Here is an 18,648-nt window from a genome sequence, read left to right on the forward strand (position 1 = left end):
CCTCCATTGTGTTCCTACTGAAGCTCCTACCCACCGCGTGGGCGCGAAACGTCAGACACCGTGCCGAAAACACGCGGTACGACCCGAGACCACGGCGAAGAGAGCTACACGGCAGCACGACTGCGACAACCCAGGCAGCAGCAGTGGCAGTAGCAGCGTGGCTTTGGGACCAGCCTGGGTGAATATCTGAAACGCCGCTGGCGAATTATCTCATAAGGCCTTGGCGTAACCGCGTGGTCCGTGGTGTGACACTGGTGACCGCAGTAACAGCACTAAACCAATACTGAGGATTTTACTTTCTCCGCCGTTTCATGTTGATCGCGGTGGCTTCGAAGCGGCTGTGATGAGGTTGTCCCAAGTCGTACGACTGGCGAAAGCGTGCCGTGTGTGTATAACTAAATAAAAGAGGCAAACAGGATAAAATAATCCTGCCATCCTACTCTGTCCTCGTTTAGCCCCCAATAGACTGCGATGTTGTTAGTGTGCAGTGGATCAAGCCAGACATTGTGTCCCGTTGGGCAACCCTGTTTGGCCTATTTGCACTCTAATGCCGCAAGTTCTGTGACGAAACTGCGGCACAGAATGGATATTGAATTTCTTGGAATCCGCGAGCACAAGTGGCACGTTTGGCAGCGCTCTCGCACTGCGCGATGCAATTTCAGCACGCGTGCACTCGCGCTGGGAGTTGCAAACAGCGTTCAGATCCCATCGCGAGTGTTGGCATTCTGCTCTCAAATTCAAAATCCAAAGCATCGGTGCGATTGTGGCCACTTAACCCAAACTATGGACCAGTTGGTTAAACCGCTGTAGTCTGCGCTCCTTCAATGGAGGAGGGATATAAAAACGATTTGAACTCTGTCCTATTTTTTTGTTGAGTCCTTAACAACAAAACTGCCCCACACGTTCAGCTGTTACCAAGCTGGTGGCTTAGGTAAGGCCGAGTGTGGTTGGTGGTCACATGACACGTGTGCAAAGCATGATGGGGTTTTGTCGTGCTGTTTTGGGGTGTTTTGTTAAACCCGTTCTGCTCTACCAAGTTCGTATGCCACGTTATTTGGGTGTTTTTTTTTTCCTTTAAATTGTGATAGCCAAACACATTAATGAGTTATTTTTTAGTACCTGGTTTAAAACGTATGGAAGTTTAAAAAAAATGTCACCTAAACGCAGAGCCGGCCCAGCCACTAAGCGACCCTTGCAATTGCAAAGGGCCCCGTGGCCAGCAGAGGGCCCCCTAGAGTCACTGCTAGCTAGTGGGTGAACAAAATCATACATCAAAGGGGCCTCCAACCAAATTTTGCTTAGGGCCCCCAAAGGTCTAGGGCCGGTTCTGCCTAAACGCACAAAGTGGGTGGGAAATGAAATGGGGATCTTGCGGAACAGCAGGTCCACTTCTGACAAATCGCACCCCTGCCCAGCGGACCCTTAAGCCAGGCGATGTAAATACTGCGGTGTGCATATCAACTCTGAACTCCACGCCGCCCGCTCCACAGTGGACGCTAAAGATCCCGTGACGTCACCCTCAAGAGTCGGCCATTGTGTGACGTCGTCATGGTCCAACTTTGCCAAATTTCCCCCCCCACCCTCCCAAAACCCCTAAAAAATGCCGCAATTAGGATTGCGCAGGGCAATTAACAAGCAATCATCGCCAGGTTTCGCCTCCTGCCGCACAGGGACAGCTGCCACCGGGGGAGGGGGGGGTGTTTGAGATGAGCTGTGATGCAAGGCGCTTTGGCATTTGATCGTAATATAAATGCAAATATTATTGACGTTCAAATAATTAACTTAGGACCATGGAGAGGCTCGTGCTTGGAAAATACACACAGAGGAATAGCAGCGTGCGCAAGAGAGAGAGCAAATGCAGAATCTTTATTTATACCGGAGAAATCCGATGAGCTATTAAGCTCTTTTTTTCACAGATGTTCTGTAGGGGCCTGGTCAGCGGACGTCGTTTCGACTCTGGGCTTGGGGCATGACACGCCACTGTAAGGAACGATGGGCGGTGGTCGAGACTAACGATGGAGTGGCAGTGAAAGGAGGGTGAACGGTCCGACGGGACGTCCACCGTGGTGGCGATGGGGAGTGTGGAATTCCCTCCGTGTGCAGGAGCTAGACGGATTGTTGCATCCTGAGACCGTGGGAGATGTGGTGATGGAACCTTCATCCACCAGCCAAGGATGGATCATGGCTGATGCTGATCGTGATGTTTTCGGGTAACTAGGAGTGTAACAATGCATTAATTCCTTGAATAATGATTCTAAAGGTTCACAATACATACATCGAATCACGTGAGTAAGACGCAGTGGGTTTTTTACATCTACTTATGCAAACGGTTTGCAAATTATACACGAATTTACATGAAAGATAATGGATCAAACACGACTGTAGAAAGGAGATTTGAACAAAATTGAACAATACAAACGAGGGGGCAAGAAACGAGACAATAATAATTAAATCTCAATCGCAGACCCTGCGATCTTTGCAATTCGTGACATCGCCTCGGAAGGGGCGACTCCTTTACATAGTCCCAAGTGTATACGGATCTCAAGAGGGAGGTGGGGTGCCCTCCCTCCCTCCCCCCCACCACCATAATTACCCCCTGCTCCTCCATCCTTCCCACCCACCACTTACCGCCCGCCACTCTTCGATGTGCAATCCGTCTTGAGTGTGTAACCGTAGAGCCACGCTAATGCACTCCCGACACACACACACACGCTTCCTTATTCCTCGCCGCGCGGTTAACGTCACGGGAAAAACGCGCAAGTGGAGAGCCGCGTGGTGTGATGTCGGCTTGACCCCGAATGCACGAGAGTGAGAGGTGGTGATTGTGATTTTTTTAAAAGATATTCCCGTCGTATTATGCAGCAAGTCCCCAAATCACCCTCGGTTATTGACATTCTTATTATTACGCTCGTTCAACCCAGGGAAAAGCCTCTCAACGAGTCTCATGACACACTCTTTCGAGAGGGTGCTACCAGGTTTTTTTTTCCCCGTAAGGGGTGAAATGCTAGCCGTGTATTATAATCGCAATTGAGTAAATTTTGGCGAGTCGTTGGTAAAAAAATAAATTGGCAAATTTGGACCGTGACGTCGGCACCCGACGACCTACTGTTGCGAATGACCCCAAATGAACAATAATGTTTGTAGTGTAGTAACTCGGCGGGAGACGACTTCACGGGTAACACACTCTTTATTTTTATCAAACTTGGTTACAGGTGACTAACACCTACTGAGCTACTCGGATGACCAACATCCACTTAGCTACTCGGCGACTAACGCCACTGAGCTACTCGGATGACCAACATCCACTTAGCTACTCGGCGACTAACGCCACTGAGCTACTCGGCTTCACTAGGTCTTCAGCTCCGTCTTCGGGTCTTCAACTAGGTAACTCTCCCCGAGTGCTCTCGCGCGTCCCCCTTTATACCCCACCTGCCGACGTCGCTGCGAGCACCCACTCACTCGACCAATCGCCGGGCGCCACGCCGCGCCGCACCGTCATCTGTCACTCCCGGCGCGCGCGTCCACACCACGCCCACAACGCGTGCCCAACCCCGCACCCCGCGCCGCCCCGTGATCTATCACTGTCACAGTCGGCGCACGTCAATACCACCACTACATCACCCCCTACCACATAGCTCGCAGCCGACCCGGCTGCTATAAAAATATACAAACCGCCCTGTGTGCCCCGTAACACAACACCACAACAAGAACAACAACTAACGTAACAACACAACACGACGCGAACACTACCATCAGCAACCATCAACCAATGCCACCGCGACAATAGAACAATATATACAAACCGGCGAGTGACAATAGCAATGTGTATGCAGAAAGAAAAATAAATAGACAAAATTTTTTTTTTTTTTTTCACGACTCGTGCGGTGTCCCCTTCTTTCCGAGCGTCCCTACAACGGGACAATACCCCGGCAGAGGGGAACACCGGGCGAGCTCGGTATAGAGAAAAAAACGTCTTCATGAAAATTGTCGAGCCCTAGCCCGAGTCCGCCTTGCCGGTCCGTCGTACGGCACCAGACGCGGTTGAACGTCCGGTGGTGCCGGCGGTTCAGAAAGACATCGGCCAGGCACCGAGGACCCGTGCGTGCCGCAGGGTTCAGGCTCCCGACGGTCAGCAGCCGTCAAGCCCGAGGCACCTGGGGGTGGGTCAGGTGGAAACACGTGAGGAGCAGCCTGCGACACCTCCCTCCCCGAGTCGAAGGTCACATCACACGCCCGGTCGTTACGGCACAGAACGGGGTCACACGGTGCCGCATAGGGCTTCAGTCGGGAGGGGTGCACATACCAACGGCGTTTCCCCCATTTTATCTGTATACTCTGGGGTCGTGCAACCCGCACAATTTCCACCGGTCCCCTCCAAGGTCTCAACAACTTGGGGGACGTAGCCAACGGTGCATGTGGACAATGCAGCCAGGCCTTATCGCCTGGTTTCCAATCATGCGTATGCACCCTCCGCTCATGCAATTTCTCGTTTGCAATTTGCCGCGACCGCGAATTCAACCTTGCCGCCTCCCGCGCTTCAGTCAATTTGGCGATATTAAATTTGATGTGGTCTGCCAATTTAGATTTTGCACGTGGCTGGGAAATCCCCAGTTGGACGTCCATGGCCGGATCGGCCTCCCGCCCATACATAAGAAAAAATGGGGAAAACCCCGTCGCCGCATGAGGGGCCATTCGATAGGCCGCAAGTACCCCCGGCACCTGTAAGTCCCAATCAACCTGATCGTCGCAGACCTGTTGGCACAACATAGACGTAATCGTCCTGTTCAGACGCTCAACCATCCCGTCAGTCTGCGGGTGGTAGGGGGAAGTACGCACTTTCTTTGTACCCAACAGGTCGCACACCTCGCGCAACAAAACGCTCGAAAAATTCTGCCCTTGATCCGTCAGCAAGCGTTCGGGGGCGCCCTTGTCCAACACATAACCCTGGACAAAGGCGTCCGCCACCGCCGCAGCCGACTGGTTGGCGAGCGGCCATGCCATAGGCCATCGGGTGAAATATTCCACGCCAACCAGCAGGAACCTATTTCCCCTTGGTGTAACCGGAAAGGGCCCCAAGATGTCCAACGCTACCAATTCGTTTATACGCGAAACCTGAATGGATTGCAGCGGTGGATTAGCTGCAAATGGTGGCGGTTTCCTTTTGGCGCACCCTACGCATCCCTTAAGAATATTCGCCACGTCGTTACCCATCCCCGGCCAATAATAGTCTCGCTGGATTAGGGCGAGCGTTTTGTGAAAACCCAAATGCATGAGCCGTTCATGAGCTGCCAGAACAACCCTACCCCGCATAGCAACAGGCACAACGAGCACGTGACGCCGGGACATGTTGTCCCACCTCATCAAAAGGCCCTGTCTGCACACCCAGGAACCGACCCGCGCCTCCCCTTCTTCGGGAGCGCCAACTTTCCGACGCAGCGTAAGTAGGGAGCTGTCGGACATCTGGAGGCGGCCCCACTCAATGAGGGGCAACGACAACAGCGAATCCCTCCCCGTGGGGGCGTCCTCTCCCGGGGTGTCAGTGGCGGCGAGCGCAACTCCCGGGGTGCCGGCAACCGGGGGTTTGCACCGCGCTGATCCCAACAAACATGTGCAGTCCGTGCACGGCGGCAACCGCGACAAGGCGTCCGCGTTTGAGTGCCGCAACCCCTTGCGGTAAATCGTCGTGAATTGGTAGTCTTGAAGGACCTCCAACCATCGGGACAATTGGCCCGATGGCTGTGCCACGCGCATAGCGTATTGTAGAGCCGCATGGTCCGTCCGGACCGTAAAATGACGGCCGTAAAGATATGGCCTGAATTGCTGTGTAAAAACCACAATGGCTAACAATTCACGACGAGTTACGCAATAGCGTTGTTCTGCGGGGGAAAGAACCCTACTACCGTAGGCGACCACCCGTTCAACCCCCCCGACCACCTGTGAGAGCACCCCCCCGATACCCGTATTGCTGGCGTCCGTGTCAAGCAAAAACGGTTGTGTGAAATCGGGGTAACACAAGGGGGGAGCCTGCACCAAAGCGTCACGGAGGGAGCAGAACGCAGCCTCCTCTTCCGCCCCCCAGCGAAACCTCACCCCCTTAGCCGTCAAAGCGTGCAGGGGCTTGGCTATGGTGGCAAATTGCTTGACAAAACGACGGTAATAGGAGGCAAAACCAATGAAACTACGAACCTCCGCGACCGAGGTTGGCGTTGGCCATGAGCTGACACAATGCGTCTTAGCAGGGTCCGTCGAGATCCCTGAACGACTCACGATATGGCCCAAATACCTGACCGATTCCCGAAGCAGAAAACATTTAGCCGGTTTAAATTTAAGCTTAGCGGAACGCATCCTGAGGAACACCGCTCTCAGCCGCTGGAGGTGCTCCTCGAAAGTCCGACTAAAGACGATAATATCGTCAAGATAAATCAAACAGGTATCCCATTGGAGCCCTGACAAAACCAATTCCATGAGTCTCTGGAACGTGGCGGGAGCGGAATGTAAGCCCATGGGCAAACGGTTGAATTCAAATAGGCCCCCAGGTGTTCGGAAAGCAGTTTTAGGTTTAGACTCGTTATCGAGTGGCAATTGCCAAAATCCAGAAAGCAGATCGAGTGTGGAAAAAAACTGCGCTCCCGCCAAGGCATCCAGCGACTCATCCATCCTGGGGAGCGGATACGCATCCGCCATCGAGATTTTGTTTAAGCGGCGGAAATCGACACAAAACCGCAAGGACCCGTCCTGTTTCTTTACTAGGACAATAGGAGCACCCCACGGACTAGAAGAGGGCGAAATGATATCTGCCGCCAACATATCATTAACCGCCGATTGCACATGTTCCTTCTCGGCCGGGCTGAGCCGGAAGGGATTCTGACGAATAGGGGCCGCGTCCCCTGTAGCTATGTGGTGGCGCAACAGGTCAGTGCAGCCGATATCGTACTTATGTTTGCTGAACACGTCAGCAAACTCGATGAGCAAACCCCTCAATGCTCCCAATTGCACCCCGGACAAGTTAGCAGAACCCGCACACAGCGAGTCCAACCACTCAGTCCCCTCATCACTCAGAGGATGCGACTTGACAGTGAAATCTGCTTGAGCCACGAGCCGTTCCTCAACGGGTAGCGGCGCGGCGTGAGCCAGCACCATTCCCTGCGCAATTACGGCCGGCCGCGACCCCGTATTCAGGACCATTACGAACGGCTCACTGTCCCCTCTCACCATGGTTTGAGCAACCGCTAAGTCGAGGCCCTTACTGGCTCTGTTTGACGGCCCCAACAGCACCCCCTGTGCCTCCGCACCCACCTCGAGTGGCTTCCTGAACCGAAGGGGTACTAACATTTGCGATCCCGGGGGCACCCGTACAGTGTGAGTCGCCAGCGCCTGCACCGTCGCACAAACCGTGCGCACTTTGGTAGGGCTCGACAAGAAGGCAACCCGCCGACCTGACGGAAGCTCTATGCAGGCCTGATCTATAAGAATTTTGATGGGCATTTTTGACAAAAAGTCCGTACCTAGCAAACAGGGAACGGCCAGCGATGATGATACAAAAATAGGGCCCGCTAATTTAATGTCACCAATGCAAATAGTCGCCCGAATCTGGCCGATGATCCCCAGGGATCCCCCATTCGCCGCATAAAATGGCACGTCTACCGGCAGAAGGGGTCTACTTTGGACGGGAAGAATGTTATAAATAAGGTCCGAGATGATGGTGGCCGACGCACCCGTGTCAACAAGCACCCGGACCTCAACCCCGTCAATGAACCCCGTTACCACGGACGACCCGGCCGACGCAGCCACGATCCTGTGAGCCAATTCGGACCACTCGACTGCTTGCGGGCCGCATACGGACCCCCCTCGCCGAATTGAACCCCCGGCACCCAGCCGCGAACCCCCCACCGCGAAGCGGCGACCCGAATGTGCCGTGTTTGTGGACCGAACGTGTGAGGTGCCGCGACTTGCCGGGTTTTGTTGGGATGACTTGTGGCCCTGGTCGTCGTCCCGACGTGGTCCTGCGGCGCGCGGACGCGGGGCCCGGCACCCGGCTGCGACGTGACCCCGAAGGCCGCAGTTGTAGCAGACGACGGACGTCGTAGGTTTCGGTTGCTCCAGCTTGCGGGGCGAACGTGCGGGCGAACGACCTCCCGTTCTCCACTCCCCCGGACACGATGCAGCGAAGCCCCGCTCCTGCACCGCAGCTGGCTGAGGTTCGGCGATCGTGGCGGCCAGTGCCGCATTCCCCGGCCATTTGCAGACGACCCCCGGCCTGCGTTTGAGGACCTCGTACGCGTGAATGCTCGTGGCGATCGCCAGGGAGCAGATCTCCATCTCGTCTGCCACGTTGATGGGGACCCCCAACTCGTGGGCCAACACCAGCAGCTGCTCCGTCACCATGGCGTCCTTCCCCTCCTTATCCATGCGGGGAAAAGCCGCGTCCGCCAAGGCGAGTAGTGCCGTGCGGTAGGCTAGCGTCGTTTCCCCATCCACCTTCCGCCGATCGTAGAACTGGTGGCGACACGTGGAGGGCGGCCCGAACACCTTCGCCATCAGGTGTAGTGCGGCCTGGAGCGTAGAGCGGGACGACCTTGCAGCAGATGTGAAAGCTGCAAGCGCGTCGTCGTCAAGCATCGCTGGCAACGCACGCAGGGCAGTGGTGTCGGACCACCCCGACATCTCCTGATGAGCGAGGAACCTTCGTTGGAAGGCTCCCCAGTCGCCCAATCCGCCTTGAACGCCGACAGCGCGGGCAATCTTTGCTGGAGGACCCGATCGTCGTCGACGTCGGAGAGATTTTCCCGCGCTCCGCTGGAGTTGTGTAAAATGTCGGCTCGGTTGTCAGGCGCAAAATGGAGGGCTCCGGCGCGCGCTGATGACGTGGGCTGCGCTGCGCGGAGGTGTCCGGCCACGTGGCGTCCGTCTTTCCCGCCAATCAATGGCGGCCCCTCAAAAACGGCGGGAACTTCCAGACTTTCGGCGCGAAGCGCCGTTTGGCGGGATCCCGCCAGCCTCGCTCCTTCCTCCAACCCCGCAGCCGTTTTCCCGCCCGCTGAAACGGAAATCTCGGCCAAGATTGCAGCGGCGGCGAGCAGCAACTCCGCCAACCGGGAGTGCGCATCCTGGAGGCTGGTGTCGGAGACAAGCGGAGCGTCGGCCATCACCGCGAAGTGCTGCATCGGCGGCAACTCCTCGTCCTCTACTACCGTAGTCGGTGTCCCCGGTACGCCGTCGTCATCCCGACCTCGCTCGTGGGTACGGGTAGTCTTCCTTGTGTCCATACTTCTTGAAGACAGGTTTACTTCTGACACCAGTTGTAGTGTAGTAACTCGGCGGGAGACGACTTCACGGGTAACACACTCTTTATTTTATCAAACTTGGTTACAGGTGACTAACACCTACTGAGCTACTCGGATGACCAACATCCACTTAGCTACTCGGCGACTAACGCCACTGAGCTACTCGGATGACCAACATCCACTTAGCTACTCGGCGACTAACGCCACTGAGCTACTCGGCTTCACTAGGTCTTCAGCTCCGTCTTCGGGTCTTCAACTAGGTAACTCTCCCCGAGTGCTCTCGCGCGTCCCCCTTTATACCCCACCTGCCGACGTCGCTGCGAGCACCCACTCACTCGACCAATCGCCGGGCGCCACGCCGCGCCGCACCGTCATCTGTCACTCCCGGCGCGCGCGTCCACACCACGCCCACAACGCGTGCCCAACCCCGCACCCCGCGCCGCCCCGTGATCTATCACTGTCACAGTCGGCGCACGTCAATACCACCACTACACAGACGGTACGTGTTATGTATGTACGTTGAACTTCCTTCGCACCGTACGTAGCCAACTCTCTGCGACAGTCACAGTGAATGCACTACCGCTGGAACCGCATCACAGCCCCAACATGGCCTGGAATATGGTCTGTGCAGCAATGGATTCTCGAATCCATCTGTGCAGAGCTCGATCAAAGACAAGGTTGGAGAGTGCGTAGAGGAGAGTCGAGCGACCTTACGGAAGAGGTGGGAGAGTGCATGGAGGGGAGTAGGTTGAGACGAGACAGGTAGGAGAGTGTGGTGTGAAGCAGAGTTCGATGAGAGGGGAGAGGTAGGAGAATGCGTGGCAGAGGTCGCAACCGGGTAGTCGATACCCGTACCCTACCCGATACCCGGCTACCCATACCCGGCCGGATACGGGTACGGGTACCCGTTTGCGACCCTGGTGCGGCCGGGTACGGGTAGACCGTGAGTTACTGGTGAGTAACTGTTTGTCACTCATTTCCTAACGTCTTGTCTCTTCTCACAATTCAAGTTCCTAGAATCAACCCACCCGCGCCTGCAACATGGCTTTATCCCAGAGGTCGCAATCAGGTACCCGATACCCGTACCCGACCGGGTACCGGTAGAGTACGGGTACAGCCGGGTACGGGTACCCGTTTGCAACCCTGGTGCGGCCAGGTACGGGTACGGGTAAGGAATCAAAACCCGTTTGCGACCTCTGATGCGTGGTGGGGAGTAGAGCGAGATGGGAGGGGAGCAGGGCCGATGTGTACACTGAGCGGGGGGGGAGGTGTTCAATCAACGCCGAGCTTCTGCAGGCAGCTCGTCTTGCGCACACCGCCGCCGTGTCAGATGGATGGCGAGGAGCGTCGACTTGTGGGATGTTATCACGGCCCTCTGCACTCATCACCGCGGTGGCACCTCGCGGCGCCTTTTCGGAACGCCGCGCGCGCGTGCCCCCATCAACGGTCGTCAATGAGTGGGTGGGAAGTGCCGAGGAGGGAGATGAAATGTGTAAGGCGAGTGGGTGGGGGGGGTGTGAAAAAAATGTAATCGCGTGATTTAAAACAAACAGTGGGAAATCGAAAGCACGGCGTCTGAGCACGGTGTCGAGGCGCCGTGGTAGCGAGATGTCAACTCCCTCGCCCGTTAAGTAGGAGGTCGTGGGTTCGATCTCGACCCCCTTGACGCCTGCCGTAGATTTGGAGTTTGCGCGTCTGTTTCTCCGCGGTCGCGTGGATTTTCTTCTCCGGGACCTCCAGGCTTTCCCTCCACATTTATAAACACGTGCATTTAGAGTATTTGGTTGCTATTAATTTCCACATGAGCCATTTTATTGAGCTAGGATTTGTGCCCAGGTCACTTCTGAAAAGGAGCCATATGGCTCAGTGGGGGGCCTTACCTTGTAAAAATAAAAATAAACATTTTTTTAATGAAAATGTTGCGGAGCAGTCGGAAATCCTGGCAGCAAGTGATGCTTACGCCGCTATAAAAACCCCGCGCGGTGGAGCAGCGCAAAAAAAAAGTCCAATGTTTTAAAAAACATGTTGGAGTCATTATTATTACGCGTTGTTGAAACGTCGCGATAAACCTTTGATATTTGCCGCCGACACCGTCTCTGGAGTAGTCACGGGCGAGTTTGGAGGTTTCCCTGAAATGCACACTTCTCGCTCATGAGTTTCGAAGGCGAACGTTTCCAACTCCCTTCTCGTTTTTCCGTCTGTATGTGTCCCTGCATTGAATGTGTTCCCATGTTGTCGTTGCCCTGCAATCACTCCAGAATCAGAAATTGTATTTAGCCTGGAAGAATCCGATGAGCTATGAAGCTCTTTTTTGTTTACCCAAAGATGTCCAGTTTGGAACACGGAGTCACAAAGTTACAACAAGAAACAATAAAAAAACACGGATAGGAGTGCAAAGTCTCATAAAGTTAAGCAAGTTAATAAATGTAAATTAAGTATTATTTTGTCCTGCTCGTGCGTGACTGTACAGATAGTTAAACACTGTCCCCAACAATGTATGTGGAACACAAAATTACCTGCGCTTCTTTGTAGTTATTGAAACAACTCTTTTAAAGTTCAATTAGAACTACGTCCAATATTTGTCGGGACCATTGTGAAACTGAAAGAAACAAAGAGAAATACAGCGTTGCCTACTTACACCCTTTGGCATACTGCAATCGTGTAGACTTACACATCCATCCCACAGTGTACAATGTATACAAGTTTACAACTAGGCCATACAATGTACAAGTTCAGATTTAATATTACGTACAAGCAAGCCATTGCTCATTTAGAATACTTTACTAAAGTCTGAATCATCGAAATATGCATCGTACAGCACAGCAATCATCCAACAATTCGACTGCAGTACTAACATTACAATAAACTATCTCAAGGCATCTTGTTGTGGCTATCTTCAAAACGAGTACAACCACTGCACATTCATATTCGTCACTCAGACCCGTCTCCTCCCGTCGAGAATTATTTCGCCTAAATAGACAACAATAATAATACAAAATTATAAAAGTTCGGAGACAATGAGTAGTGACTCTGCGTGGTGTGCATACCTGTCAACACCCATACGGTTTGCCCGTATTCTTGTACAGGGAAATTTAGTTTTCAGGTCCATACAGTGTACAGCCGTTTCAATAGGGTGAAAAAACATTCTATTTGTTTGTGTTTCTCCCTTGTCATGGAACTTTGTAGGATGAACGTTGCACTTCTTTCGCACCGTACGTAGCCAACCATGCCAATCAGAGGTGCGATATAAGAACAAATTACATAAGTACAGTACATCAATTCCTGCCGATTTTTCAAAACCAAATGAAATTTTGGACAAGGCAGCATCACGAAAACAATCTTGTCGACTCATTCAATACCCTGCTGTTGGCCAAAAAAAACATTTTATGCTTATTTATTTGTAATATATTCTCTTTGTTTGACCATAAAAGCCACACCAAGTCTTTTCACATTTTTCCAGGAGCGTTCTGCCAAGTTTTCACGGTGGAGGTGGTGGGGGGGGGGATGATTTGAGATGTGTAATCCCAATCGGGCAAATTTGCAGTGTAATTTTTCAAATTTGCCAAGATTTGGACCGCGACGTCGGCACACAACGGCGTACTCTTGCGACTGACGCCACGGGATCTCTAACGTCCGCTGCTGCGATGCAGACAGCACATAGAGGATTATTACAGCTAATACACACACATGTCGCAGTATTAATTGGGTTGGCCGCTGGATTCGAACCGCGCGCCTCTGCGCCCACACCCGCTGGGCCACGTCACCACTTTGTGGCGTCTGCACGGGGGGGGGGGGGATTTGCCACGGGTACAATGGTGGCGAGATGTTAACTACCTCGCCTGGTATACAGGAGGTCGTGTGGGTTTGATGCCGAATCTGACGCCTGCTGTTTGTGTGTTCTCGCTCTCCTGTCGTTGCGTGTTTTTTTATCCAGGTCCTCCGGTTTTCCCTCCACATTTAGAATCATGTGTTTAGAGTATGTGGCTGCTCTACATTTTCCACTTGATAAGTCACTTCAATGAGCGACCATTTGTTGCCAGGTCACTTCTGAAAAATAGCTCTATAACTTAGTGGGCCTTACTTGGTAAAAGCATTTTTGTTTATATATTTGTGCGTTTATCAGTGACGATAAATACAATCTGATTATTCTAAACCTAGATAGATCATTCGGATACACCCCTCCCCCCCCAAACACTTCCCCAATCCGCACTGACCAGTATGGTGAAGTATGGTAAATATCCCACGTGACCCCCTGGGTGTGGTGATTTGTTTACCTTTCTTGAACTTTGCACGACTATCATGTTTTCGTGCTGTTTGTTGTTGTAACGTTCTTACCCGCCCATCCTGGACATCTGTGAAAAGAGCTTTATAGCTCATCGGATTCCTCCAGTATACAGTAAATATTCTGATTAACACGTCGGGTTTCGCGACCAATATTATTCATAATAAAGGTTATTGGGTTAGATCGCGTAAGTATACATGTGTCCAAACCGTCCACCACCCGACACAACCAATTAGTAAGGGATTTGTCTATTCTGTCAAATCACCCGATGATGCTGGATGTAATTACCAGCGAAACGTCGTCCTAAAATTGTAAATGTTGTGGATTTACTGTCCAACACACCGGTGGACTGACAGTAGTAACTAATTGGCGTTTTGTTAACGTGACATATCCCTTACTGATTGGCTGTGTCGGGTGGTGGATGGTTTCAACACATTTATACTTACGCAATCTAACCCAAAAACCTTTCTTTTGAAAAATATTCTGATTGTCTTCTGATTCTGTGTTGGTTGGAGCCCATTATCCGGCAATGGCGTGGCATTTCCGTCAGAGAGCCCGTGGTGATAATGGGAGTGTATTTTTCGAGGGAGATCTGCAAATCGATGGCAATACGACCCTGTCGAAATTTTTTTTGTCAAGAATAGAAAGTCATTACGCGCTTGGAATATTAAACGTCACATCGACAAACTCGCATTGATTAGAGTGCCGCTTAATTGCTACGATGCATTAACGGCGGTTGTAAAAGTTTAGATAACGCGGACTTGAAGCTTTTGTCGGCGTTATCCCGAATGGACGTGTGCGTGCGTGTGTGCGTGTGTGAGCGGACGAACTGGGGAGCGGTGGTGTAGCGGTTAGCGCCACGCTGCGCTACGAACCCGGCGGCCCGAGTTCGATTCCCGCTCACAGCCAACATCCAGTGACGATTATCTTAACCGGTCCTGGGCCTCCCCTAGGTCGACTCAGCCTCAAATAAGTACCTGGTGCGCTGTGTAAACATCGCCACTGTGGAGACAAAGGCGGCCGGGCGTGGTGCTGACCACCCAACCCCCTCGTGTGCCGTGCCGGCCTTCACAGGTGCTCGCTAACAGCACTTGCCCCCAACAGTCTGCTAAGGTTACACAGGGGATCTTTGTCTTTGTCCGAACTGCTCCGACTCGAGGCAAGGTCGGCGTTTGTCGCACGGCCGAAATGCGGACACGACCTCAAAACTCCTGACGACGACGGCTGCGTCCGACTCTCACGGCGGAGCCACCGCATGGGCCGCCGTTACATAACGCGCCATCTGTGCGACTGGCTGCTGATGCTAACGTTGGGATCGGACGTGCCAAAGCAAAGAGCGCAGAAGCGAGCGTGTCACACGGGTTATTTTAAGTCGGGTTTATCCAGATAAATGGTAACCCCCCCCCCATACACACATTAATCTACATCGCGTGTTTTTTTTCATTTTTTCTGGAACCAAAACTTTTTTTTTAATCGCCTGCAAATCTACCATCGGGAGGGAATTCTTGTTTACAGCGGCGGCGGCGGCAGGGCGAGCAGCTCAAACATGGGGAGGTTTGCGAGTTCGCATCCCGGATGTGGGGGGGTTTACTCAGCCCATCATCTTCATCATCTCTCTGTGGTCGATAACAATTACAACCTCCCCACACCCCCACCAAGAGGATTGTGAAATTTCCACCAATGAGTCAGGGTTGTGGACAGGACATGATCACTGCCTCGATGCTCATTCGAATAAGAAATAACTTTGACACTTCATTATTAATTTGTTTTTAAAACATGATTATCAATTTTGATTTAAAGATTTTGTGACTGCAGGGATTCATATTGTCAATCATCATCAGGTGTGTCACACCTTGTGTTGCAGTCGAAACGTCGTGAGAATTTATTGTTTTATATTTTTATTATTTTATTGTTTCCCTTCTACGTGACTTTACCGAAAGAACCAAGAATATGATTATCAAAGTGCCTTCTAATCTAATGGTCAAAACTATAACGAGGATAACATAGTCCACGGACCAGAGCGGAGAGTGGTACACCGCCTGTGGCAAGCAGAACTTTAGCCATGCCATACGGCTGCTTTGACTGAATTACTTGATGAACCATCTAAAACGGTTATCGCACAATGCACCGTCAATTGCTTCATGAAACAAATGAGAACCACTCTAGCTATGCAAGCTCAGGTTGTACCGACCAGTGCGATATTTGGCCTGGGATCTCGCAAAATCTTTTACATCTTTGGTGCCGCTTGCTTGCTGGGCCATTCGACGTTTTGGGCCTGTACTCGAAAACAGTTTCACGTGCAAAGAAAGAAAAAAAAACGATTTGCACGCCAGTATGTGGATGCCATCATCCAGCAGTGGATAGACATGAGAGACTGATCTGTCCCCCCCCCGCACCTCTCCTCATCATGTGTGCAGGTGCTCGCCGTCGGCCTCAACAAGTGGAGACTGGACAAGAAATTGGGCCTCGGCTGTTTGCTGCTCTACGTGGTGTTCATCAGCTTCTCCATCCTCATCGAGTTCAACGTCTTCACGTTCGTCAACCTGCCCACGTGCCGCGAGAAATGAGCTCATACCCCCCCCTCGCCCCTCCCCGTGTACCCCCCTCCACCCCCATCCCTCCCCTCCCAATACCTTCCTTTGGGATGACCGTCAATAGTCGTACTGCACCAGCCATGGTCTCCTTGCTAGGATGGCAGGGAGATTATAGAGGCCATTGATGAAAGGTGGTGGGGAAAAAAACTAAAAATTGCAAGTGCTTCGTTCTGAAAAGATGTGTGCACAGGGTTGTGGTGACATTGAATGACATTTCGCTGCTGCTGGAAAGTCTGATGTACGTTGTCGTCATTTCTTTCTCTCTCTCTCTCCGAAACGTTCTGTTCGTTTTGTCTGTCGATACGATGCTGGGTGTAGTTTTGCTTGTGAGAGAGATGAATAGAATCGATGTTCTGCAGGTGGCAAAACTTGCCAGGGCTTGAGACGAGTGGCTTATTCTGGTATCGTTGAATCAAAGCAATGTTTGCACTGGGTGTTTCTGTTAATTTATATTATTTTACTTGACATGTGTGATTTCTGCACGGATAAATGACTGTAAATCAATTACACTTAATTCCATTTTGCTGTAAACTACTGATATAAATTTCAGGTTTACATAATTACTGCATATAATGTTTACCTTAATTTATTGCAAGAAAGCAATCGTATAACAATGATAGCGCTTAGGTTTTTTTTTCATTTCATATTTGCTACACATCACTCGTACGGTAATGGTAACTATTTACGGCAATTGTTTTTCGTAGCAGGTACAGTATGTCCCTTAACTGGAAATCAAATTTATTTTGCAGTGTAGTAATCCTGCAAGAAAAAGAGGATTGTTTTCCAGCCATTCTCAATCCACCGATGGTTGAAGGCTTCCCCAGGACCATAGGCAGTTGTTGGGTGGGCGAGCGGAGGCAGGGGGGAGGGGGTGGAGGTTTGCCACGCTTCACCACGCTGGTCAGTGCGGGTTGCCGATGCGGGGGGGCTGGGGGGACCTGAGACATCGACTCGCCACTAATGTTAGCCGTTGCCGGCTCGTGAATCTCGGCTTGTCGGGTTCAGAGACGCAGCGGCACTCCCCCGCCGTACCAACCGCTTGCACCCCTAGCGGGGGGATTCGAGGGGAATTACAAATGAAAGTGCAAGGCTCGAGGGAAATATTTAAATTGGGCATCTGCCATCCATCCCGAAGCCCCCGCGAGGCCGCATCTGCACGTACAACTTGCCCGGCCTCCGAGCTCAGGGTGCATTCGGTTGCGTTGTGCGGCAAAGTTGGCCGTGTTTCTCGGCAGCATTCTGAACAAGCTGCTGAACAGACGTTTCCCCCCAGTGGCGAGGGAGGCAAGGGTTCACATTTTGTATTCTGCCCGGCAGTTGTGTATATACAATTTGGCCTTGTGGCATGCGGGGAGGATGGGTGAGGGGGGGGTTCCCCATTGTCACCAAGCACACGAAGCGAAGTTTTGGGGCTCGGCTCACGATCCGATGTCCCTCGGCCTCGTGTCAAGAGCCACGAGATAATTCGCTGTAATTTTATTTTTTTTTAGTACCATAATTGCACCAAAATTAAGCAACGGTAACGCAAGGACACTTAGGCCATTAACAACAATTTAGATGTTTTTATTTGTAATGCTCTGTGAGGTTTATTTTTTACAATTAAGAAAAACAAAATAATGGCGAATATGATTGTTGTATTTAATGAGCGGTATTATAAGCAGTGAAACCAGCGGTTGTAAATAACCCACAACACACATGCAACCAAGTTAAGAGTGCGTTTGCTTTAAGTTTTGTAGACGTTATACTGTATCTATAAGTCAAAAAAACGCACACCGGATAGGACATACATCATCACTCGACGTCTGTGCAATGGTAGCTATTACTCCATCGCAATCTCGGTCACCATCCTCATCACTACTATATTCACCAAATGAACAACACATACAAATATCGTAACCTTAGACGAGTGTGCAGATTCCTGCTAATAATGGATCATTTCTTGGATTTTTTAAACGACGCATTTCTAAAAAAAATGCTTTCTCTGTTTCTCTCTCTCTCTTCAAATGAAATGAATGTATTTGGGAAAGTAGTATTTTCGTCCACACTGAAAAACAGGAGGAAATCTTTGATGAGATCACTTTATTAGCGTGCATGAATTGTCGAGCGGTGAGGCTGTCTCAACTCCAATATTTGTCGTGCTGTGTCGTAGAATTACTACTTTTTGAATAGTACAAAAAACTGTATGGGAATTGTATTTACACTTTACGGCATGTGCAGGGTTTGTAAAAACAATATATGTATGTACAATTTAAAATATATATATATGATTTAAAACAAAAATCTAAAATAATTCGTGCAATAAATGTGTGGCTTTTTATACTGCGTGCAACCTTGTCAGAGACGCTTTTGAATTCTGTGTTCATTTAACCGTGCTGCATGGGAATGAATGTTCTCCGTCCTTTGTGAACCTTTGAATGCAACATTCAAATTATTTGAGCAGCATTAATCAAGCTCATTGGGGGCATTTATTCAGTCGTTTGCTAAAAAA

At 51.3% G+C, this 18,648-nt stretch overlaps 1 protein-coding gene across 1 annotated transcript in view; it reads left to right on the forward strand.

Annotated features, from left to right (window-relative positions):
• LOC144723547 (sodium/potassium/calcium exchanger 3-like) overlaps positions 1 to 17,012 on the forward strand; it is a 140,882-nt gene extending 123,870 nt beyond the window's left edge. The window contains exon 17 of the mRNA XM_078602382.1: positions 15,984 to 17,012. Within this exon, the coding sequence (XP_078458508.1) occupies positions 15,984 to 16,133 (150 nt within the window). The 3' untranslated portion in view covers positions 16,134 to 17,012. The remainder of the gene's footprint in view (positions 1 to 15,983) is intronic.
• Positions 17,013 to 18,648: the final 1,636 nt, after the last annotated feature.

This window comes from Lampetra planeri, chromosome 18 (assembly GCF_965212315.1).
Source record: "Lampetra planeri chromosome 18, kcLamPlan1.2.h2, whole genome shotgun sequence".
Classification (NCBI taxonomy): domain Eukaryota; kingdom Metazoa; phylum Chordata; class Hyperoartia; order Petromyzontiformes; family Petromyzontidae; genus Lampetra; species Lampetra planeri.